The sequence below is a fragment of the Leucoraja erinacea genome, chromosome 10 (genome assembly GCF_028641065.1).
Source record: "Leucoraja erinacea ecotype New England chromosome 10, Leri_hhj_1, whole genome shotgun sequence".
Taxonomy (NCBI): Eukaryota; Metazoa; Chordata; class Chondrichthyes; order Rajiformes; family Rajidae; genus Leucoraja; species Leucoraja erinaceus.
The window spans coordinates 54931988-54958536 of record NC_073386.1 but is presented as its reverse complement, the minus strand read 5'-3'; the positions used below and the strand labels follow the sequence as shown (position 1 = coordinate 54958536).

The window sequence follows — 26549 nt, the reverse complement described above, 5'->3', positions numbered from 1 at the left end:
GTCATGGAAGGCCAATTGGAGAGCAGTTACTGTTGAACTTATATACGCTTTCTCCAGTGCACTATTGTGTTGTTTAATTGGGGGATTCTAAGTTGCATCCACTTAGGAACATACTTTGTAATTCTCATTTGGGTAGTATCACTTTGGGAGCATTGTAACTTGATGACATTTAACATCACCAGAAAATTTCCAGACTATTTTTTTTAACTTTTATGATTTATGAGTGTGTCTACAAAGTGAAAGCTTCCTGCAATGATATTGGCCTCAAAAAAACAATGCAGGATAAATATCATTTCTCCTATAAAATCTGGTTTGTTATGAGACGGATCTTTCTAAAACACTGCAGTAAGTATCTTGTGTCAGTGTAGTCTGTCTCCAAGTAAGCTCCTAACTTAAGTTTCACTTAAATTATTAATGATACAAATGCTTTTTAATAACATCAGTTATTAAATTTTCCAATTGCTAGAGGTTGGTACGGTATCAAAATGCATTACCTAAAGCTGTTTGCTCCAGCAGCCTAAATACCATCGTGCTGTCTAATTAAAACATTAAAAAATATCACTCTTGATTTCCAAATTTAGATTTCCAGTAAAATTAGCTTATTCTACATATTACAACATAATTGAAGGTTGTTGGCAAAGCTCTTTGGAGCAGCACAGCTGTTGACTGCCAGACTCATTTTCCAATTCACAAATGCAGCACTTGGTGCAAAAGATTCGATCTAAATAACCTGAGAAGTTTACAGAGTTTTAGGTTAAGTTACAGCTTGTTCGCACATAATTATATTTCCCTTCTTCCAAACACTTGATTCACTTCTTCGTGACATTTTAACTGGTCTGGCGCAGACCAATAAATGTCAGTTCTTTCAGCAAGCATTAAATATTTGATGAAGAGAAATATTTGGAGAAAACTGGAAACAAAATTCACATGCACATCTCCGTTACAACCCCACAACATAGTTCTCAATTTCCCTCCATAGATGCTGCCTGACCTGCTAAGTTCTTCCAGCAATTACTTGTTGCCTACCAGAAGACAATAGTAAAGCTACCTATCGAGTATTGTGATCTCCCTGCTATGCGATGTTATTAAACTGGAAAGGGTGCTAAAAAAGTTCACAAAATGTTGTTTGGTCTGGAAGGTTTGAGTTGGAAGGAGAGGCTGATTAAACTAGGACTTTTTTTTCCTTAAAGCATAGGAAACTGAGGAGTGACTTTAGAGAGGTTTATATCATAGCGGGAGACATAGAGAAGGTAAATAATTACTTTTCCTCAGGACAGTGGAGACAAAAGCTGTAAGACATTTGTTTAAAATCAGAGGGGAAAGAAATAAATGAACTTGAGCGACAACTCTTTTACACAGGATTATGTGCATATGGAACTACCAGAGGAAGTGGGAGGGGGAGATAAAATTACAATATTTAAAAATGAACATAAAACATACAACAGTACAGCATAGGAACAGACTCTATGGCTCGCAATGTCTGGGCTGAACAGGACGACATATTAATCTTCTCTGTCTACACGTGATCTTTATCCCTTCATTCCCTGCAGATCCGTGTGCCTATCTAAAAGCCTCTGAAACACCACTATCTCATCTGCTTTCACCACCATCCCTGACAACACGTTCCACAAAAAGACTTGCTCCACATATCTCCTGTAAACTTTCCCCTTCTGATAAAGCTTTGCCATCAAGTCTTTGACATTTCAATCCTGGGGAAAAAAAGCATCATCTGGATTTTCCACCCTATCTTCACCTCTCATAATTTTATATACTCTTGTCTAGTCTCCCCTCACCCTCTGGCCCACCAAGTTTGATTAAAGATCCCCCAGGCAATCCAAATTTGTCAAACCTTTCCTCAGAACTAATACCTTCTAATCCAAGCAGCATTCTGACAATTGTACCTTGTTAGGAAAGGTTTGCAGGCATGTGGACCAGATGCAAGGAAGTGGGATTGGTTTGGTTTGGCAAATTGACTGCAGGGACGAGTTGAATCTTTGTGCCTGTTTTCATGCGACATAGCTCTATGACTCCCCCCACCCCTACCCTCCATTAACATCAAGGGAAACAATATTCAAGGGATTTCAGGCATATTTGGAATTGCGTCCTGGTGAATATTTATAGCTCAGTGAAAAGCACTAAGAACCATATGATACGAACCAATTGAACTTTATTTATCCCAGGAGGGAAATTGATCTGCTAACAGTCATAAAACACAACAAGATACATGAAACATGAAATTAAAGTGACGAGCGGAAAGGATTGGGGATGTGCAAAGATTGCAGAGGGAGGGGAGTAGGTCTACCCCACAACAAAATGGGGAAGTGTTGTATAGTTTGATAGCCACAGGGAAGAAGGATCTCCTGTGGCGTTCTGTACTGCATTTTGGTGGAACTAGTCTGTTGTTGAAGGTGCTCCTCAGGTTGACCAGTGTGTCATGGAGGGGGTGAGCTGCATTATCCAAGATGCTCCGCAGTTTGAGGAGCATCCTCCCCTCCAAGACCACCTCCCATGGATCCAACTCCGCCCCCAGGATGGAGCCAGCCTTCCTGATGAGCTTGTTATTTCTTATTGGCGCCTGCGGCCTTACCCTGCTACCCCAGCACAAGACAGCGACAAAGATGGCACTGGCTACCACAGATTGGTAGAACATCGGCAGAATCTTACTGCAGGCGTTGAAGGAGCGGAGCCTTCTCAAAAAATACAGGCGTCTCGGTCCCTTCATGTACCCACTCAGCGTTCCTTGACCAGCCCAGTTTACTATACATGTACACTCCAAGGTATTTGTACTCCCTGGTAAACTGAGAACAAATTAACTTGTAATATTTTGTTGATTATGGAATATTTCTGACAAACTGATGCCATTTAACAAGGACAGCCCTCCAAAAACGACTTGATATCCTTTAAAGTGGATCAATATGTCTTTTTTTCAAAACCAGAACACTTAAGTGCTGGAGGAATTCAGCAGGTCAGGGAACATCTGAGGAAGGAAATGGACAGATGACATGTTGGGTATGGGATTTTCTGCAGATTGATAGAGGGGAGAAAGCTGGTAAAGAGAGGTAAAAGGAAGGGGTGGGACAAAAACTGACAAGTGTTAAGTAGATACAGCAGAGGTGATTGGCAAATGTGTGGGGATAATAACAAAGGTTAAAGTGGAGATGAAAGGGTGACAGACAAGGATGGAAGAGGAGTAGTGAAATGCAAAGGGATGGTACATGGAAGGGGACATAGTGGGGGGGGGTGTGGAATGGAAAATGGCAGAACTGGTAAATGGAGGGATGGGAGATGAGCATAAGGAGGAGGGGATAAAAACTGGGTGATGGGGCCATTGGGGAAAGGTGTGTGCACAGATGGGGGTGGGGAGACAAACCAACAGGGTGGATGAGATTTATAGAACGATACAGTGTGGAAACAGGCCCTTCGGCCCAACTTGCCCACACTGACCAACATGTCCTAGCTACACTAGTCCCGCCTGCCCGTGCTTGGTCCATATCCCCCCAAACCTGTCCTATCCATGCACCTGTCCAACTGCTTAAATATTGGGATAGTCCCAGCCTCAACTACCTCCTCTGGCAGCTTGTTCCATACACCCACCTCCCATAAAATTACCCGAAATTGGAGAATTTGGCGTTCATGCTGTTGGGTTGTAGGCGACTGAAGGAGAATATGAGGTGTTCTTACATTCGTTCTGGGCATCCAGATTCTGATCAATTAAGTTTGGTCCCAATGAATGGTCTGCATTCATTTTGGAAAGCAGTAGCTTTTCCTAATGGGCCTGTTCCACGACTTTTTCGGCGACAGCCGTCATAGGTTGTTGCAATGTCGTTGAAAATGTTCAACATGCTGAAAATACAGCGGCGACCAGAACAAGGTACGACTCTTTGGGCGACTACTCACGACCATACAGGCTTCACCCCGCGACATGGCCCCAGGTTCGCCTGTATGATCGTGAGTAGTCTCCCCAGTCGCCCAAAGAGTCGTAGCGTCTCTCTGGTCTTTCAGCGACCATGCAATAACCTATGACGGGTGTCGGCAGTCGCTGAAAAAGTCGCGTAAGTGGGACAGGCCCATAAATCATCAGTAGCTATATTAGGAGATTGAATTTATGAACATAGACTCAAAGTAACAATGTTTTCAGGGAATCCCAGTCTCTCCATGAAATAAACAGAAGGTTGCCAATGTACACAATTCCTGGAAAGGAAAATGTCTGAGAACAAAGTGAAGTATTTGGAGCAAAACTATACAAGTGACTATGCGAACTAACACAAACTGTTTAAACATGAGGATGGGAAAGTATAAACAAAGCAAGGAATCTCCCAGACATACAGCAAAATTGAATTAAGATAAGGTTGAGCTTATGGTTGAAACTGGCATGTTGTGTCCAAATAAAGAAAATTACTCCATATTTCCAGTGTTGATCTTTTGGGTACAAAAAAGGAAATCCCAGGGATATCTAACTCTTTTTTTCTTTTGCTGTGAAACACTACATGCACAGCATAAAGCTTCTCTGAGCCTGAATTCCATAAGGCGGATGGTTGAGGCCCCCCCCCACAAGAAACAGCGCGAGTCGGGAACACCAGTGCGTTGGGGAGCGTCGGTGGACTTGGCGAGTGTTGCCGGCGCTGCGGTGGTCGCGGGGCCTGACGATGGAAGGGACTCTAGGCATGTTGACGCCCGTCCCTTGGACAGGGCTGAGGTCCCGGGGCCGCGGAGCTGGCGGAAGCGTTGTGGCTCGACCTGCCGCGAGAGTTCTTCGTGCCGCCGGGACCAAGCATCTCAAAGGGAGGTGGGAGAGAGTGTAGAGAGAGGGGACTGGAGACAGGGCGACGTGGGGGGGGGAGAGCGAGGGGCGTGAGAGGGATGAGTAGACGGGGAGAGACCGACGGGTGCCTGTGGGAATGGATGAGACTCCGAGCCAAGAGGGAGAGGGGGGGCAGAGAGGGATGGGGGGACGAGGGGTGTAGAGAGAGAGGGTGATCTTCTTGAGGAACAAAGAGGGGAAGAGAGAGGAGGTGGAAAGCCGGAGAGGGTAGGAGAGAGGAGAGCGGGGTAAGAGAGGGGTGGTGGTAAATAGACTGAGCGGGAGCGGGGGCGGATACGAGGGATGATGGCGTGGGGGCAAAAGAGACAGAGGAGATAGAGGAGAACAGAGCGAGGGGAATGGAGACAGGAGGAGGGGATGGTGAGGTGGGAGGGGTTAAATGTGGGAGAGAGAGAGATGAGCGCGAGAGCCGGGGTGGGGGGAGAGAGGTGGCCGCGAGGCGACACAGAGCGAGGGGAGGAGTGGTATAGACGGATGATGAGTATGGGAGCGGATATCTGATGAGGGCGTGGATGGGTACGCTGAAAGAATGAGTTCCTACTAGAGAGGGGGTATTCCGAGAGGGGGAGACAGAGAGCAGGGAAGGAAGAAGAAAAGAGGGAGCCCGAGAGGGGGGGATGCAGATCTGAGAGACTGTTGAGGGGAACGATGGTGGGAGTCAGAGAGTTAGGGGAACACGCGGGGGTTTCTGAGCGATTGTTTCTATCTCAGCGGCAAGATGGGTGTTGTGTGCACGGCTCGGTGTCGAGAGAGGTGTGTGGGAGATGTTAGAGGAGCGATAGAGTGTGGGTGACTGCTGGCGAGAAAGGGGCGAGTGAGGTGGCGCGGGTGATGGAGAGGGGAGAAGTAGAGGGGTGGAGAGACGAGGGGGATGAGAGGCGAGAGAGGGCGAGTATGAAGAGAGAGCAGCGGCAGTGGAGGAGTGGACGTGACCGAGGAGGAGGGGGATGGGGGCTGACGGGGTGAGAGGGAGTGAGAGAGGGAAGTGATCCCTGCTGAGAGAGAGCCAGAGAGGAAAGTGAGAGGCGAGTAGCTGAGGATGAGAAGGGAGAGAACATGAAGGAGTAGGGAGGGGGGGAAGGGCGGGGGTTGACTGTAGGAGAGGAGATAGAGCTGGCTAGGCTGGCCGTCACTGCCCCTATCACAGGTGATTTGAGCGGACTGAATTCACGACACCCTTCTACAAATCTCACGCCGCAAAGAGGTTGGCGAAGGAAGTCAGGGGGCGAGGAGAGCGCTAGGGGTCCAGGGGGATGAGGAGACAGAGGGAAAAGAGTAAGGGGGAGGGGGAGGAGGGGGGGAAAGAGAGGCGTGCGGAGAGCAGACGACGAGTTGGAGGAGCCCGGCTGGAGAGTTGTGAAGGCGACCCGTGTTTCATGGGCTTGGCGAAGGGGGGAGACTGAGAGGAGAGGGAGAGAGGAGCCACGAAGCTCAGGGGAAAGAGTAGGGCGGCCTAGGGAGGAGATAGAGAGGGGGGCGGTTTGAGAGTTTTCGAGTAGACGGAAGAGGGGGGGAGAGAGAGAGAGTCTGTGTCGAAGTGCATCGGCTGACCGCTTGACAGCATGGACTCAGGCTTGCGGGCCGGTTGCATCTGGGAAGGACAACCCCAGTCAGGCTGCCTGGAAGTACTGGTACCCACAGCATCCTGGGTAGATACGGCTGGAAAGATAGTGGGACTTGCAAATGTGGCGCGCTGGTTGGTGAAAGCAACAGTGGCATGCCTAGATTTTCAGCTTTAACTGTACTCCGCAGGAAACATGTTCCGAGTTGGCGGGCGTCAGAACAATTGGGTATAGTTTTAAGATAAGGGGGGGGTGGGGCAGTAAGGACGAGATGGCATGATTAACAAACTTTCTGCAGCAGAGTCTTTGGCTCGACGCTGGAATTTTGGACTGGAGGCGCTTTCCAACTTTCTACGACAATGCTGCTTGGCTGCGCTCGCTAGTGTACAGGCCAATTCACGCGATGTTTTCCACGCAGCGGTGAGAGTGACAATAGTGTCGTTGGGGCCTAACGACGCACCAACGCAGTGGAGTCGTATGGGGAAAAAACAGGAATAGAGGTGAGTGATTTAGCTAGGTGAATAGCCTTGATAATATAGAATGGCAGTGCGTGGCGCGAAGGGGTCGATGCACATTCACTGGCACACACATTTGTCTAGGGTTTCTAAAGAGTCCGATTAACGGCATTTTGAAGGACGATTCAGCATGGTCGGAGGATAATTGTAGTCATAGAGTGATATGCAAGTCGTGAGTTACGATTTCTAGGCCCTGCGACGGTGCAACTCTTGCCACACCCGCCAACATGTCCCGCACCTGCCACCTGCTTTGGTCCATACCTCAATAACTGTCTACTCCAATGATAAGTCTAACGTTTTTAGAACTGTTGGGGTGGCCGCGCCCTCAATATTCTCTCTGGTTTCGAGTTTCTGCATAACACCATCCCCCCCTTTGTGTGGCTTCGTTACCTCTTAACAAAGATCTCCACAATACTTCCTACACAAAACACCTGAAATCATACTTCTACAGTCACTAATATCGCTGAGTTAAGATATCAATAAATTAAAATAAGTCCGACACCCTTGAGCTCTCTCTCATCCACCCTCCCCTAGTTGCGGGTCCAATGGCAGTGATCAGTGCTCGCAACAGGACCTCCCACCTTCATCACAACGCCAACTCAATTAACCTACTATTGCGATCAAGTGACGGTTTAAAAGTTGGCTATGACTAGCCCCCTATACCATCCGAGCTGGAATCCCTTGCAAATTTTCGTACCAGCTTGGGCGTTGGGTTGGGGGTATTTTACCACTTTTATTGTTACTTGCGTCGTTCCCCGACACCTCCTAGCCCCCCCCCCCCTCGTCCCCCACCACCCCTCCCGCCCCGGTCCATTTACTCGTCCTAGGGCCTCTCGGTTCTTTTCGCATTTTTTGCATCTTGTTTATCTAGTCTCCCCATTCTCCCGCTTGTGTAGCTTCTACGTCTGGTTGAACTAGTTTTACGTCCCGGTCCCCTAGATTTCTTTCCGTAGTGTTTCCAATGTAGGCAGTTCTCCCCCCGCCTCTTCATGTACCCCCTCTTCGCCTGTTCGCTTTGCCGGCTTAGGCTTTTTGTTGGACTAATATGCTATGCACCCTAGATACCCACTCGGGCTATTTTTTCGCCCGCCCGTGTGTATTACCGGCTAGTGTTACAGTCCCTGTGTCATGAGCCTGTGTAGTACGCCTCCGTCTAGGCCGCAAGATCCTCCTCCGGTGCGCCTCGCCTAGCCAATACCTCCGCGCCAATGCATGTTTTATTTCGTCCCACCGGGTTCTGTCGCCCGCCTACTCTTTTTTCCAGTTGTAGGCCCTTTTCTTCGTTCACCTTTGTTTGTCCAGGCACAACTCCATCTCCCTGCACGTCTACTCACGCCTCACCCATCCATGTTGTTTATACCTAACCTTTGTTCACTGGTGGCACTCCATTCGCTCCCCACACCTGGACTTCCCGATTCGCCTCTCCTCGGTGGTCTTCACACGAGAGTTTGCCCTGTTTCTGCTGTCCCCCTGGTCGTGTGTTTTAATTTGATTATATGCCACCTCCCACGATTCTGCACAGCACAGATCAGTACCACCGACCACACACTCTGTCTTGGATACCAGCTCATCATTGAAGCCCCCGAGCTGTACACGACCCCAAAGCTCGCGCAGAGTCAGTGAGTGTGCGGGCAGCCATCCCCACGCACGCGATAAACCGTGCTATAGGAATAGATGGTTTCCCGGCCCCAAGTTTCTCCCCCTGGTCCCAATGTCCCTGTTATCTGCTTTAGCACTCGTCTCATTTTCACCATTCCTTCGTGGCCCCCCTCGGTGACCCGAACTCTGTCCACCAACCACCTACGTCGGCTATAAAACCTACCCCATACACCGCCATCTTGATTCGCTCCCACCCTCTCTTAAGGGCCGCTGTAACGGCAACTACACCATTGCCTGCACACCCGTTCCACTAAGCCCTAAGGGTCCACCTTCAAGACCCAACATTTGCCCCGCACTCCAAGGTCCCAGACAGCAACGCCCCTAATCTTCCACACCCGTTATCGTGACCTGCACCCACAAGGGGACTTTGTGTTTCTTTAGAGGCCCTGCCTTATACAGACTGTGGATGTCCAGTCTTTTAGTATAGTCACTGTGACACTCCCGATCCTTTGTCCCCCACCTTGTGTCGCGTACGCTTGTCCTCCGACTGGATCCCATGTGATCTGTCCCGTCATATTTAAATGACACCCCGCATCCGCCTCCTTTTTATCTTTATACCGTTCCTGTGACCACTGTGGACCGTGGTTCTGCCGGGACCTTTGGCTAGTCCCACCCCAACCCGCCCACCTGCACCTAGTTCATACCGGTATCTTCGTCCGTTTCGGTCCCCACTCCTCCACCCTGCGTCCCCTCAGCATATGCATCGTGTCCACATTCCCATATCGCTGCTTACCGGTTTGTTGTACCGAACTCCCCCTTCCCCTCTCCTTTCCCATTTCACACCGAGCTACCGCACCGATCGTTTTTTGTCATTGTGCAACCTTTCATACTCCATTCCCCCAGCTGCCTTGTACTTGTATTGATTCAAGCATGTCCGTGTGTCTTTAGTTGTACTGTTGTGCCTTCGGTTTTTTGTTCGCGCAGCGTGTTAACCCCGTCCTACATCCACGTTTCCCCACGGGGAATAACTCGTCACGGCTTGTTTTTATGCTTTTTCCCATGTTTTATGCTTTCTTCCCTTGTATATGTTGAGCTCGGGCTACTTTGACCATATATCTTTATCGCCCCATTTCTCATTCTCATTATTTCTTCCGTTTTGTTCTCCCCTGTTCCCCGCGCCTGCATGAACACTGAATGCCTGTCCTTCAGTAGCGATTTTCAGATCTCATACTCACGTCTATTGTCACCAACATTAGTTCCGCTTATCCTTGCTGCCTTTCTTTTCCACCTAGCATCCCCCATTTTTCAATGCTTTTACCTGGCCCCATCTCGCACCCTATTATCCCTCCCGCTAACCAGCGTTGTCATACTTTGTTGCTTATCCCTTCTTGTTGCCTCGCTCTTGTCGTTTGGTGTTGACTCTTTGTTCCTGTGTGGACCGTATTCGCTTTCTTTTTATGTCCCACATAACTGTTTGTCCTATTTTTTCCCATGTCTCTTACTATATGTTTCTATTTTGTCCTAATCAACATCTGTCTTTTCTGTAGTCGTTGTTTTGAGGCATCGTCACACTTTTCGCACTATTTTCCTTCATTTATCTTCCTTTTGTAGTTTGCCGTTCATTCCTTTAATTCACCTTTTTTTGTACCACCGCTCCTTTCGTTCCCTTTTTGTTAATGTGCTTTTGCTGTCCCCCGCTCTGCTTTGTAGTCATTTTTTCCGCCCATCCAGCTACATCTTTTTCTCGTGATGCCTCCAATTCTTCCTGACTCGGCTAGTATTCTGTGTTTTTCTCTTTCCTTTTTTTTTTCGCCTTTCTTTTTTGTGTAGCCCGGGGATTTGTCTGCTTCTCGCTACATGAATTCCTGGAGCGAGGTTGCCGTTTTTGGGCGTCAAGTAGGGCAATCCAAACATCCATTAGTATTTGCCTCGCATCCACGCTAGTCCTTCATAGTCTCTTTTGCCCTCTCCCTCTTCATTGCTACTATTGTCGTTATGTTCTCGACCGTGTCGAAAACACTTGACCACTTTTGTTACTCCCTCTACCTGACTCTCCTCAACCTATTTCTCTTGGCCAATCACTTCCTCTTCTTCATGCTTACTAACTCCGTGCGCTGTTACTGGGTTGGGGTAAAATGCGTATGCGATGGTATTGCTCTAGCTTCAACGGCTGGGGTGCTGGAACGTTCCTATTCGTTTAGGAGCCGAATCAGTACGGTATGACATCACTCATTTCCCCCCCCCACGCACTATGTACATTAGTGTCACTGGTAGCTACACATAGCCTACTGTACCCGTTATTTTGAACCCCTTGCCTCATGTATTCGATGCGTTGTGCAGTTAGATAGCACCAAGCGTAATCTGTATTTTTTCATCATTGACTGTTGAGAGACGGCCATCTAATGCGTGCATTTTTTTAAACCGACCCCCAGACTTCTTGGGTAATTGGCAATCGTTGTGTAGGACGACTTATCAAGATCACTTCAAAGCAACACGCTTGTTTGCACTTGTGTACGATCCCGATTTTTCTTAAATTAGGATCTTCTTAATCCGTTCAAGATCACCGCTCTCCCGATCCTCTAATAACCAGCGGAGCTATACGATCTTTGCTGCACTGTTTGTCTCTTTGCGCCACATGACAGCGACCTGCACAATCTGGGGAAGCGCGTTGGTTGACGGCTGTGAGTGACGTCGCATCTCTTCTCTCTTGGTTGGATGTGCAGCCGCCGGGTGTCAGGGCCTCTGTGCGCCGATTATGAGCGCTGCGCTGCCGGCCGCTGCTGCAGCCTCGCTCCCTCTCTCCCTCCCTCTCTCCTGCCCTTCAACTCACACGGCAGCGGCAGCGCCGCCAATCCACGCAATACCGTGCCCGCCAGACTCCCTATTGGGCGGCCGGGGAGAGAGAGGGAGGGGGGAAAGAGAGAGAGGGAAAGAAAAAAAGGGAGGGATGGAGGCAAAGAGAGACAAGGGGAGGGAATGTAGAAGAGGGATGAAGGAAGGAAAGGAGAAAGGAACAAAAGAGGGAGGGTGAGGAAAGAGGGTGGGAGGGGGAGAAAGAGGGGGATGCAGGCAGGAGGGAGGAAGGGGAGGATGGCGGGAGGGAAGGGGAAGGAAAGGTGTGTGCTTGTGTGTCTGTCTCCCTGTGTGTGTCTCCTTGTGTGCGTGTGTCTCCCTATGTGTGTGTGCGTGTCTGTGTGTCTATGTGTGTGTGTGTGTCTGTGTGTGTGTGTGAGTCTCCCCGTGTGTGTGTGTGTGTGTGTCTCCCTCCCTGTGTGTGTGTGTGTCTGTCTCCCTGTGTGTGTGTATGTGTCTTCCTTTGTGTATGTGTTTCCCTGAGTGTCTGTTGTCACATCCTGGCCTTAGACAGGGCTGCCAACTCTCACGCTTTGAGCATGAGAGTAACGCATTTCAGCCAATTCTCACCCTGATGACAGAATTCTCACGCTGTCTTCAGTCCCTGCACAGTTTTGCACCACATCAGAACGAAGTGCGGTCTGTGGAAGAGCGTCAGTTGGCGGCTGTGAGTGACGTCGCATCTCTTCTCTTCTCTTCTTGCTTGGTTGGATGTGGTGAATTGGGTGTAAAACATGGGGGGGATCACAATGAGGCTAAACATCTAGATCAGGGTTCAGCAACCCACGACACATGGGCCGAATCCGCCCGGTAACCCCCTCCCACAGCCCCCCCCCCCCCCCCCCCCCCCCGGTCACTACACTCCCTCGCAATTTCTCACTCTCAACTCTCACCCAATGTTGGCAGCCCTGCTATAACCTTCAAAGTGACTTGTTTGACATTCATTTCCTACACCTCTATGACCTGACCTAACTTGATCTGATCAAACTTTCACTGTCCTTGGGTAACTGGGATTCCCATAATGTACCATCTTTGCGCCTTACCCTTGTAGAGGCACGCTGACCCTGACTCTTACCATCTTGCTCTTAAACGCCTCCCACTTCAAATGTTGTGTCCCCCTCTACCAGCTGCTCTCAGTCTATCTGCCCCTTATACTTTTATTTGATAAAGGAAAATGGCAATCTGCAACCAGCCATTCATGTTGAGCTTTTAAGCTCATTTTGACTGGAATTTGGCTTAACTTTGTTTACTCGTATTGAAAAGGCAATGTTGGCAGAACATGCAGCATGTTTCTCTGGTGATCTGATTGGCATGACAAGTGCAGAGAGGACAAAATAATGACTATTTATCCAATGGGAAAAAAAGGGGGTATTAGAGCCAAAAATCGCAGTGTTTCAGGATAGTTCATCGTTTTTCAGGATACATGCAATAGTAATGAGAGAATGCGATAAAACTTGGATACGTGGAATTGCTAATTTACAAAACAAGACGCAAATAGCTAGAGGAACTCAGTGGGTCAGGCAGCATCTCTGGAGAATATGGATAGGTGCCGTTTTGGGTTGGGACCCTTTTTTCTGGCGTATTGTATGGGGTATGGGAAGCTAGAGGAGAGATGGGGCAGGACAAAGCCTGACAGGCAATAGGTTGATGTAGATGAGGAGAGCTTTTGATAGACAAAGGCTAGAAGACCAAGTCAAAAGGCGTGGAACAAAAGGATTGAAGAGTTGTGAATTGTGAAGCCAGAGGAAGGAATGTAGGTAGAAGGGGAGGGGGAGAAAATGGTGCCGCATGACCCGCTGACTTACTCCAGCATTTTGTGTCTTATTTGGGGGATAAATAGTTGAGGGTTTATTCAAAGAAAATCATCTTGACATTGCTGGAGTGAACGCCTGTCTGATTAATTTGATTGAATTTTTTGAATAGAAAGTAAAATATGTTGATGAGAGCAGTGCAGTTATTGTGGACTACATGGATTTTAATGATGCATTTGACACGGTCTCACATGAGAGATTGGTCTAAATGGTTTTAGCACCAAAGATAGTGGTATATAAAGTGGTGAAGAATGCATATAAGATACCAGCCTTCATTATCAGGAGCATTGAATATAAGAGCAGAGGTTGTGTAGCAGCTTTATCAAACATCGGTTAGGCTAACTGAAGTACTCTGTGTCATCACACTTTTGGAAGAAAGAGATGGCACTGGAGAGGGTGCAGATGAGTTTCACCAGAATATTAGCCAGGTTACAATGTTTCAGTTAGGTGCATAGGAAGAAGAGGCTGTGTTTTGGTTTCCTTTAAGTGGATGTTGCTGAGGGGAACTTGAAGTGTGCAAATGTATAAGGGGTAGAGATTGGGTATATAGTAAGATACCTTTTCCCCATAACAGAGGACAAAAATAGGGGGAAGAGCTGTAAAGGGGTAGGACATTCAGAGGGGCTGTGAAGGAGTATTTTTTTACCTACGTTATGGTTGGCATCAAGAACTCGTTGCTTGAGTGGGTAGTGGAAGCAGGTACATTCACACTATTTAAGAATTATCTAGATGGGCAGTCGAATTGTCACGGTAGAGGAGGCTACAGATCAAATTCTGGTACATAGAATTAGTGTCGGTGGGTAATTAATGGTCACCATGGGCGTGGTGGAGAAGAAGGGCCTGTTTCTAGATCGTATGACTCTCTGAGGAGGGCGTTCTTTTTCTAGAAAGTCTTGAAAGGAGTAAGTTGTTCCTAGCATGTCCTTTTCAAACATAAAATTCAAAAATAATTTTGGATGCAATCACTTGTGGCTTAGCAATCAGATCATACATGAAGTCCCTGGAAGTTACTGTTGGGTTAGCTTAGGTTTTTAAGGTCATGATGGTCAATTTGTCCATCATTTTGGCTGTACAGTAAGCCCTTGTTTTGACAGATCCCTTTACAAAGGATTTTGGTTCTAGTGGATTTACCTGTCGAGGGCTGCTGACTGCGACCCCTGGCTCGCACTTCCTCCCCGGCGACTTATAGGGTGATTTCACGAAAGGTCACTGGAGCGTAGATCCGCACCCACGTGACCGAAAATCTCAAGTGGAGGACATGCTAGACATCCGGTACATGTTAGTGGATGGGAAAACACGCACTTTCCCACCCGTTAAAAACATAGAAAACGGCCAGGTTTTGATCTGCAATTTATTGTGCCAGTCGGGGTGACCGTGAGGCACAGCTACCTAGATTTACAGTTAAAAAAAAAGATAGAAACTAAGGTAAATTAAAGAGGGAGCTGAAGGTGCCAATCCAGCGGAAGTGAACAGCGGACATTTGCCGTGGAGATTTAAAGGTCCAAAATATCGGGAATTATCGCGTTTGCTCGCTGAATTTCATCAAAAGTAAGGCATTATTGACACCACCCCCAGCTTGCAAAGTGCACCAGTGATCCCTTCTTCACCACTGCACGGTCCAATTGACATGGCTGTTGTTGCAGCTCACGTTGTAGCCCCTGGGGACAATGCATTCTTCTGGCTGCTGGCACCACCACCACCAGGACACGCTCGGTCACTATTGGATTCTTTCTTCTCATACCCTGTTCTTCCAGTCGGCCGTCGCTTTGTCCTCTCCGCTTTTCCATCACAACCTCCTCCTCCTCTTTCTCCCGTCGCTCTGTCCACTCGGCCTGTCCGATAGCACCCCTCCACCGCCACCTCTGCCTCCATCGCCCTTTGCTGTGGCCACTCCATGCTCCCTGCTCCACCGCTGCTTCCTGCTCCCCGGAGGTGCCGACATACTCCATCTTGGAAGGAGGAGGTGGACGGACAAAACAACGGGCGACAGGAAGTAGCGGCAGTTAGTGAGAGGGGAGGGAGCACGACGGAGACTGAGTGCGTCCTGTTATTGGCGGCGGCCCAAAGAATGAACTTTCAGCCAGGGGCTACAACGTGAGCTGCAACAACAGCCGCATCAACCGCACCGTGCGGTGGGTGAAGAAGGGCTCGCTGGTGCAGATGTTGGTGCAGATGAAACTCAGTGCTGGAGTTACTCAGCAGACTGAACCAGTCTGAAGAAATGTCCCGACATCATGTCCTAGCCTTGTTCTCCCGAGATGTTGCCTGACCTGCTGAGTTACTCCAGCACTTTGTGTCCCTCTATGTATTAACCTTCATTTACAATACTTTGTTTTGGCTGGCTCCATATAACGATAATACTGATTTTACTTCGGAGTCACATGAGTGTTCCGTGTTTTCCAGTGCGCATGCGGCATTATCCAGCGGGAAGCAAAGTGCGGGAGTCGGGCTAGCTCCCGCGGGCCCCCTAAATCGTTGGTTTTTGCTCCAGGGGGAGCACTGGTGAGCCCCCGTGGGGCGTGGGGCCGACAGTGACGGGGAAAAGGTGCCACCCGGACCGCTAACGCTGCGGACCAAAGGTGCCACCCGGACCGCTAACGCTGCGGACCGCTGCAGGGAGCTGCGCTATGCCGGTCCGCTGAACAGCTGTTCCGTACAGCCGTGGACCGGCGGGGAAAAAAATTTAAAAACCCGACCGGCAGCCCTGCAGACTCCTGACCAGGAGAATCACCGCCCGGGAACCGCCACAACGCCGCCTGGAAAACGGCAGGCAGCCTCTACATACAGGTAAGGGGAAATCTTACCAATTTACAGGTTCTACAGGAGCCATCTTCCTCCAAGCTGGAACAGGTTGGAGACAGCAAAAATGAGTATGTCTGTCTCCCCAAGCCAGAGGAGGTCATGAAGTTCACCTCCAGGAGAAGGACTGCCTGCCCAACTCCACACGAGGGTCCTTATCTGGGAGGCAGCCACCGGTAGCGGTGGAGCTATTTCAATGCTCCCGCTCACTCGACACCGAGCCGCTCCCTGTGCCGCCGGTGTAAAGGGGCACTGGCTGAATGCCAAGGGAGCTGACTCTTACCCCAGTGCTATTGCACTAGCCATCTCCCTTGTCGAGGGATTGATGCAACAGCGGAGTGGAGTGCTTTGCCTCCTCCCATTTAGCGCATCCTTTATGCTCCTTTTTTAAGGGCTAAGGAGGCCAGGGCTGGGCTGGCTTAAGTGCTGGGCAGGCGGACGAGAACAGCAGTATGCCAGGGGAGCAGGATCAGGAAGAGCCACTGGGTGTCGTGGGCCACTACATGGCTCCTCCACGCGACCATCTTCCCAACAAAAGCCCTGCAGGAACAGGCCTTTCCAGAGGCAAATCCGCAGGCAGCTGGGTCTCGTAGACTCACAGACAAGCAGCGAATTCTACAGAAGGTCAAGATGTTACCACCTTTGCTCGCCTTTGGTGCTGACGCCTAAGATGTTCCCATATTTGGGATACTCGACTGAACGATGGTGCATATAGACCTGCCCGCAACCCCGAATATATGGGGCTATGCAAACCGCTGCGGGCGGGGAAGAGGGAGCAGGCTATGGGACGAGCAGGACATCACATCCAACACCCAGCTGGCAGCACCCCTCGGCATCCACCAGCAATATCAAACAAGGACTGGTGAAAGCCTGGTGACCGCTGCAGATCCCCATAGTTCTTTTTAGACGGGGCCCAGAGCGGAGCCGTGGGAAGATGCGCCGCCCCACCGACAGCACCAGCATACCAGCAAACTACGCCTTCATGAAAAACAACAAGCATGGAGGTAGGTAGTCTGGTTCCTCCCAGTTTACACTAAAACAAGGGTGTTCTACTAAACTGCATGGGGAGTGGGCTAAGCATGGGATGCTGTCACAAATAACCAAAATATACTCAACAGCATTAGAGGATAAAAACGAATTCAAATTGGGCATTTTACTGCCAGTTCAGCAATGCGCCCAAAGGGGCTGTTTCTCCCTCTAAGAAAAGAGAAGTGAGAAGGCAAGCTGAACTAAACAGGCACATTACTAAACGGATTGGAATTTGTATCGAATATATTCACCAAAACTATAAAAGATGATGAATGTAGCATCATCATTGATCTAATATCACTAAATAAATCTGTTGAGTATATCCACTTTAAGATGGAGGTGGAGTTTTGTCACTGCCAGACATCTGATCTCCCTAGGATACCTATGGGGAGCATTGATATGGGAGATGCTAACTATCTTATACCATACACTAGGATCATTATAGATACCTAAATATATTTACCTGGATCATGGATATCCCGGTTAGGGCAACCATGGGAGCATATAGCATTTCATATGGTCTAAACCTCCGCCCTAAACTATTAAAAATGGCCATGAAAATATTAAGAAAACAAGCATAATCATGGCACATATTGGATGATATCCTCATATTAGGGGAAACAAAGGAATTAGCTGTGGAGCAGTTCTAGCTACGAAACAGCTCCCTAAAGCTGAGGTTCATCCCACGCCCAGATAAACCAGAATTGAAGCGTTACTACCAAGGATTATCTGGGCTTCAATAACAATTCCGTCCATATGACTGTTACTTTGCCAAGACACTTGGGTCACTATAATCAAATCATGAATGTACCCACTGAAGCTATATCACAATTAAGGTGGTGGGCAGACATATATTTGGCATAGTTTTCAGCCCTATTATCATCACCAATCCCAACTTGGTTATTTTTAAAAACCAATGCCAGTACTTTAGGCTGGGGAGCAACTAAACTCCATATCCAGCACAGGTAACAGATGGACCAAGTCACAAACATCGTTACTACACATACCGGGCATCAACTTCTTGGGATTGGTGATCGCCTATTGGGCTAAAAAGCATATGCATTTCAAATGCAGCACGTACATATGTGGTTACGGATTGATAATACTATGGTGGTGGCTTATATCAACCATATGGGGAGCATAATAATCATTATTGTGCAACAAATTGGTCAAACAAATCTGTCAATGGTGTGTCAAAAGACATTTTAACTATCAGCTGCCTATGTCCTAGGAAGCTAGAACACAGTAGGAGACACCATGTCACGGGGTACAATTTATGATTACATTGAATAGATGTCATAACCCAAAATATCTGCTAAATTTATTAAGCAGTTTGAAAGCCAGATATCAATTTGGTTGCACAAGACGGAATCACCAGTAACCCATGTATGTGACTTAGGAACCAGATTAGAGGCAGCAGCGATAGATGCCTATACGCTGGAAGGGGGAATTTCTGCTTTGCCTTCCTCCCTTCTGCCTCATCCGTCGGGCACTTCGCAATACAGATGGGATCTGTCTCCGAGATATTGAACGTGCCCGACCGGCCTACAGCCATGGTTCCCAGTTCATCACGACACGGTGGGCGAGTCACCTATGGATTTCCCTAGTGGACCATGGTTGCTGACTCAACCCAGTATCAGGCATAAGCCACCCATGCCAGGGAAACATCAAACTCCTGGGTGCAGGTTTTGAATAGACCTTACCAGGGACTGGGATTATCCAAAGGAACCATTACCACCATGTCGGCATCCCTGCGAACAGTCACTAAAAGCTAACATGGGTAAAATACTGCCACGACGCAGGGACAACGAACTATTCAACCACTGACGTATTGGAGTTCCTGGAACATCTACACCATGACTAAAAGGTGAGTTACAGTGCCGTAAATACAGCATGGAGCGCCTTATCTGCTTATCTAAAACCGCATGTCAGCAGAGCATGGGATCCCATCCACTGAAGGTAAACTTATGAAGGGCAACTATAATATAAGCCCCAAACACCCAGGTATATACCCATGTATGGGATATTGGTGTGATATTGACATACCTCAGAGAATGGCACCAGCCAGATCCCTCAGCTTGCTTAATCTATGTTTTAAAAAAGGCTCATGCTTATGGCTCTCGTACACGCTCAAAGAGTCCGGTCACTCCATAAACTAGACTGGATACATGGTGATTACCCCAGACGCATCAAGTTCATATTTAGGTCTGGTAAAATCTAACTCGCAGGTATATGGATTCGGCACGAACTAGCAGGGTCGAGATCGCCTGTGTTTTCCGTGCTGTAGTCGTGTTATATGGCTATATGGACCAGGAACGCCCGATTCACTGGTGGGATTCCGGGCCTACCCACCAGAGTCCAGGTTGAGTGTGGTGACCCATCTACTACTATATATAGACACAACCCACTATCTTAGAGGGAGAGGAAAGCCTATGGGTCAACCACAGTAACCCAAAACGGGGTACGAGCCAAACCACTCCAAGGTGGCTCAAACAGGTACTGAAAGCTGCCGGAATAGATAATAATACATTTAATCCCATTCCACTAGGGCAGCATTGATATCAGCGGCTGAACGAATGGACATCCCGGTTGACCACATTTTCAATACAGCAGAATGGTCAAGGGAACCGCGTTCAGAACATTTTTTATTATAAACCGTTGATAAACCTGATTTAATTGCAGGAGAATATTACAAACTGCAATATTAATTTAAGCTCAGAGGAGCTCTGTTATGTTGTTATTGTTAACAAATACCTTTCTGTTTCTTTTGAAAGCAGATCCACTGGTTGATTACGATAACACTTCCTCCTTCATAAACTTCGGCAGTGAGTGAAATAAAAACTGTTACACGGTTTGAAATCACAGACCTTTGAAGTCTTCACGGAATCACTCACGTGACTCCGAAGTAAAATAGTAAGATTAAACGAGTACTTACCAGTACGAAGTTTGATCTGTATTTTATGAGGAGTTACGGTGAGGGATTAAGTGCCCGCCGCTCCCACCCTCATTATACAGATCAAGCTAATAAACTGATGTCTCGTGATCTTTACTATCTTACTTCAAATATTGTGTCTATTCTGTGATTTCACACCGCTGCTTCGAAGTATGCCGCATGCGCACTGGAGCTGGGGTCTTCACTTAATCCCTCACCATAACTCCTCATAAAATACAGATCAAACTTCGTACTGGTAAGTACTCGTTTAATCTTACTATATTATCTGCTATAATGATATAACTCTGTTATAGCGGACATTCGACAATAATGGACACCATTCATGGTCCGTTATAACGAGGGTTTACTGTACTTGTATTTATACTATGTATGGTTTGCACAATATACCTTTTACATCACAGTCTCTTCACTGCAACATTACAGGAGGATGGGACAATAAATGTTCAATATGTTTGTTCAAAATATGGCAAGAATGCTTGGAAATTTCAAGCCTTAGTTAATTGGCTAAACTAGTTCACCCTGAATTGCCATTCTAATTCACAAACAATGATTTTTCAATTTCATCAATCCATCCAGTGATTTGGCCTCCACTGCCCTCTGTGGCAGGGAATTCCACAAATTCACAACTCTCTGGGTGAAAAAGTTTTTTGTCACCTCAGTCTTAAATAGCCTCCCCTTTATTCTAAGACTGTGGCCCCTGGTTCTGGACTCGCCCAACAATGGGAACATTTTTCCTGCATCTAGCTTGTCCTTTTATAATTGTATATGTTTCTATAAGATCCCCCTCATCCTTCAAATCACCAGTGAATACAAGCCTAGTCTTTTCAATCTTTCCTCATATGACAGTCACGCCATCCCAGGGATCAATCTTGTGAACCTACGCTGCACTGCCTCAATCACAAGCATGTACTTCCTCAAATTAGGAGACCAAAACTGTACGCAATACTCCAGATGTGGTTTTACCAGAGCCCTATACAACTGCAGAAGAACCTCTCTACCCCTATACTGAAATCCTCTTATTATGAAGGCCAACATTCCATTAGCTTTCTTCACTGCCTGTTGTACCTGCACGCCAACATTCAGTGACCGGTGTACAAGGACACCCAGGTCTCGCTGTACCTCCCCCTTACCTAACCTAATCCCATTGAGATAATAATCTTCCCCCTTGTTTTTGCCACCAAAGTGGATAACCTCACATTTATCTATATTATACTGCATCTGCCACGCATCTGCCCACTCACTCAACCTGTCCAGGTCACCCTGCAACCTCCTAACATCCTCTTCACAGTTCACACTGCCACTCAGCTTTGTGTCATCCGCAAACTTGCTAGTGTTGCTCCTAATTCCCTCTTCCAAATCATTAATATATATGGTAAACAGTTGTGGCTCCAACACCGAGCCTTGCGGCACTCCACTCGCCACTGCCTGCCATTCTGAAAAGGACCCGTTCACTCCTACTCTTTGCTTCCTGACTGCCAACCAATTTTCTATCCACGTCAACACCATACCCCCAATACCATGTGCTCTAACTTTAGTCACCAGTCTTCCGTGCGGGACCTTATCAAAGGCTTTCTGAAAGTCTAGATACACTACACCCACTGGCTCCCCTTCATTTATTTCACTTTTCACATCCTCAAAAAATTCTAGATTAGTCAAGCATGATTTTCCTTTCATAAATCCATGCTGACTAGGACTAATCCTTTTACTGCTATCCAAATGCCCCGTTATTACCTCTTTAATAATTGATTCCAGCATCTTTCCCACCACCGAAGTCAGGCTAACTGGTCTGTAATTCTCCGTTTTCTCTCTTACTCCTTTCATGAAAAGTGGGATAACATTAGCTATCCTCAAATCCACAGAAACTGACCCTGAATCTATTTGATAGCTGTTATTTGCTAATATTGTTGATCCATTTGCATCCTCAAATTTCATATTTCAGAAATCCATGTTTTAGCAATTAACATCAGCAAAATAGTTTTTTGTATGTTGTAAAATGTTTTAATTTTGTTCCTATTATTATAGATCAGTACTACAAATAATACTGTAGATTATTATAAGTCAATGGTTTTTCATTTCCAGTTTAACTTTGCACCTTAGCACCTTGCAGTCAGTACAAGTATTATTCAGATTTTGTTGCATATTCTCCACAATTAGTACCATCATGTTGACAATGGAATGGTGCTTGTTAAGAACTCCGTGTCCTTGCCTGTGACCCTCTCAGTTGTTGCCGTTCTCTATAAATTTGGCAAGCAGCGCGACACATGGTTTCCTTCTTTTGATGCTGACGCATTTCTGATTGTTTTTTCACTTATGCCTCATTAGATTTTCCCAGCCCTCAACTTGAGGCTCTTATTCACTAGGGAGTTGCAGTATGTTTGTGTTAGAAAACTGTTTCCTTATGTGGCTTGATGGAACAGGCATATAAGATAACTTATCTAGTTCAAGTGTTCACTAATGGAGTTCCCGGTCTTCTCTAAAAATTCCTTTCATCCAGGCACTGTTCTGCATCTGCACCTTTGTCACCCTGAAAAGTACTAAATTCAGGATATCCCCTGATACGTAACTAATTCTCTGGCATTATTGTCTCTCACATTGCCTTTCATAGGAATCTGTCGATCCATAGGAGTGAGCAATTTCCTCATTTCTCATTTAGAGCAGCTGAAGGAAGACTGTGACATCATCCCACATGTCAATCAGGTGAGAGTCTACTGCATGCTAGATGTACTAATGCAAGAGCACACTTCAGCATAGAAAGGACCTTTGCAAATCACAAACATATGTCCTATTACACCCAAGGTAGACACAAAATGCTGGAGTAACTCAGCGGGCAGGCAGCAGCTCTGGAGACAAGGAATGCGTGACGTTTCGGGTCGAGACCCTTCTTCAGACTCCTATTATACCCAATTTTGGCTCTTGAGGGAATTTTTGCATAAACATGCACTCGGTTTTCATGTACTAAGAATCTAAATTCTTCACCCTTTTGAAACATTTAAAAAAACAAAAGCTCATTAAAGATTTTCTGTGAACATTTCTGCACTTAATCTACGTAGTAAATCAACAAGCCAATAAATTCCTATAGCTATTAGAAAACACCAGTTGGACCCCATATAAGAAATGTACAGTAATTTAGCTTAGTGGCCAGCTATATTTTGGCAAACTCTGGCTTTCAGCAGACCCTGTTGGACAGGGGTACATTCATAACATGTTATGACATGTTAACTTATTGACACAAAATGCTGGGGTAACTCAGCGGGATAGTCAGCATCTTCAGACGAAGGGACTCGATCTCAAACGTTACCCATTCCTTCTCTCCAGAGACGCTGCCTGTCCGTCTGTGTTACTCCAGCATTTTGTATCAATCAGTGGTGTAAACCAGCATTTGCAACTCCTTCCTGCACATGTTAACATATTGGTTTGTCCTGTGACATATTACTTATATTTTGCCTGTGGTTACAAGCTATTATCAATGTAATTAAAGTGGGGGGGAGTGAGGTCAACAAAGTGGAAATGTATGGAAGGTAGACACAAAATGCTGGAGTAACTCAGCAAGACAGGCAGCATCTCTGGAGAGAAGGAATGGACGAAATTTCGGGTCAAGATCCTTCCGGAAATTTATGTCTGGAAATGTATGGATGCATTTAAAGGGAAGGAAAGTGCAGGAAGTCTTCAGAAGTAGTAGGACACAAAGTTTAAGGAGGGATAATTCTAAGGTCAGGCAAATTCGGGACGAATGTGAGAAGAGGGGTCTTGAATACTGAACAAAAGTTATTAAATATGAATGCACGCAGTATACAGAACAAAGTGGATGAGTTTCTAGCGCAGTTAGAAATTGGTAGTTGTGGGCATCACTAAGAAGCTTGAGGATTGGGAAGTCTTTAAAAACCAACAGGAGGAAACTAAAAAGCCAATATGGGGAATTAAAGATGAAATATGATGGTAAGCTAGCCAATAATATAAAAGATGATAGGAAAAGGTTCTTCAGATATATAAAGAGTAAGAGAGAGGCAAGAGTGGACACTGTACCACTGGAAAATGATGCTGGAGAAATATTAATGGGGAATAAAGAATGGCAGATGAATTGAATACGTTTTTTGCGTCAGTCTTCATAGCGGAAGACACCAGCAACGTACCTGAAATTCAAGAGTCAGGGGACCCGAAGTTAGTGGACTGGCCATTACTAAGCAGAAGGTACTTGAGAAGCTGAAAGGTCTGAAGGTGGATAGCTCACCTGGACCAGATTAGGCTAATGTATGTTGAGCATTTGAAAACACTGTGCCTGTACTTGCTGGAGTTTAGAAGGATGAGGGGGGGTTCTCATTGAAACTTACCAAATAGTGGATAGCGAATGGCCTGGATAGAGCGGATATGGGAGGATGTTTCCACTAGTGGGAAAGTCTCAAAACAGAGGGCACAGCCTAAGAATAAATGGACATACGTTTAGAATGGAGATGAGGAATCTCTTTAGTCCGAGGGTGATGAATCTGTGGAATTCATTGCCAGACGGTTGTGGAGGTCACGTCATTGGGTATTTTTAAGGCAGAGATTGACAGATTGCTGATTAATAAAGGTGTCAACAGTTATGGGGAGAAGGCAGTAGAATGAGGTTGAGAGAGAAAGATAGATCAGCCAAGATTGGATGGCGGAGTAGACACGATGGGGAAAATCTGAATACTTCTGCTCCTGTGACATATGAACTTAAAGATAAATTGTCACATAATTCTTTCAGAAGGTATGACTATTTATTTTGGGCTTCCAGATACCTTTGTTAGCATGTACATGAGACCACACCTGGAGTATTGTGTGCAGTTTTGTTCTCCAAATTTGAGAAAGGACGTTCTTGCTATTGAGGGAGTGCAACGTAGGTTCATCAGGTTAATTCCCGGGATGGCGGGACTGTCAAATGTGGATAGAATGCAGTAGCTGGGCTTGTATACTCTGGAATTTAGAAGGACGAGAGGGTATCTTATTGAAACATATAAGATTATTCAGCGTTTGGACACGCTAGAGGCAGGAAACATGTTCCCGATGTTAGGGGAGTCCAGAACCAGGGGCCCCATTTTAAGAATATTAAGCCATTAAGAACGGAGATGAGGAAAAACTTTTTCACACAGAGAGTTGTGAGTCTGTGGAATTCTCTGCCTCACAAGGCGATGGGGCCGGTTCTCTGGATGCTTTCAAGAGAGAGTTAGATAGAGCTCTTAAAGATAGCAGAGTCAGGGGATATGGGGAAAAGGCAGGAACTGTGGGTAGTGATTGTGGATGATCAGCTATGATCACATTGAATAGCGGTGCTGACTCGAAGGTCCGAATGGCCTACTCCTGCACCTATTATCTGTTGTCTATTGATGACTTGGTTAGGGACAAAAGGGGCTCGGACTTACAGTTTTACATAACATGATGTACTTCAATTTCCATGCCATTGTGAATCAGGAATATGGTGAAAGCTCGCTCCTTGCATTCAAAGATCCTTAAGTATGAAACACATTAACTGAACATAACCAAAATATACTGGATTCTAGTTTTCTGTGTTTTTTTATTTTTCTTCTATTTAGAAGAGGGAACATGTTATTTTCTGGTATATAAAATTTTGCTTCCAAGGCTGATCGTTGAAAGATGTAGTCAGATGTACGCAGAATTGTTTGGCAAGTTTATATAATGAACAGAATAATATACTATTATACTGTTTGCTAGAAACCAAGTTAAATTGCTTTGTGGTAACAAATTAAATTTTCTATATAAATTTAATTAATAAAGTTATGGTATTCTATGTAATTGTGTTTCCACATGCCATTGATTGAGTTACGATCAGCATCGCTTGTAACATTATTGTTCACCTCATTGCTTTTGCTTACAGGCAAGAAGATGTTTCACATCAACTGTAATGTTATTCCATGTAATGCAAGATGTATTTTAACTATATTATTCAAAGGCCATAAAGTTCACTGTTGTCAGAGGGCAAGTTGGTCATTTGGAGGTCAGCCGTTGGCTAGGGTAATTTTCACATTGTCAGATGCTTGGAATTCTTTTAGCATTAGGTTAGAAGTAACCTATGTTTGAAGCAGAGTTTATTGCTAACCCAATTCAATTTCTCTAGAAAACAAAACCGTTCATGGTAATGTTGACACACCATTGAAAAGTGCTGAAGGGTCATTCCAATTATTAACAAAGCAAACAAAAGGATAGTTTGAAAGTTAACAATTTTATTGAATCATGAGAAATTTATAACATTTAGGAGGCCATTTCACCCATTGTAGCTGCGTAGGTCTAAAGGAGCTGTATTTAGTGTATATGGCCCCTTATACTTTGTACAACTCAATTAAAATTCCCTACAACCTTTCAGTTCTATAGGAAACAACTCAAGTTTCCATTAATAAATAAAGTGGTGGTGAGCTGCTCTCTATGATGGTGGGCATGTCATATCTTTCATTCATTTATTCTATATCTCTCTATATCACCGACTATGTCTCTCGTTTCCCTTTCCCATGACTCTCAATCTGAAGAAGGGTCCGACCCGAAACGTCACCTATTTCTTTTCTCCAGAGATGCTGCCTGACCCGCTAGGTTACTCCAGCTTTTTGCGTCTATCTTAGGAGAAAACCTAGATGG

General features: G+C 46.3%; 1 protein-coding gene across 2 annotated transcripts in view; it reads left to right on the top strand.

The window, feature by feature from the left end:
* zgc:110366 (uncharacterized protein LOC550476 homolog) overlaps positions 1 to 26549 on the top strand; it is a 108805-nt gene that overhangs the window by 46542 nt on the left and 35714 nt on the right. For both annotated transcript variants that reach the window (XM_055642355.1, XM_055642356.1), the window contains exon 4: positions 22549 to 22640. In XM_055642355.1, coding sequence (XP_055498330.1) covers positions 22549 to 22640 — 92 coding nt within the window. The remainder of the gene's footprint in view (positions 1 to 22548; positions 22641 to 26549) is intronic.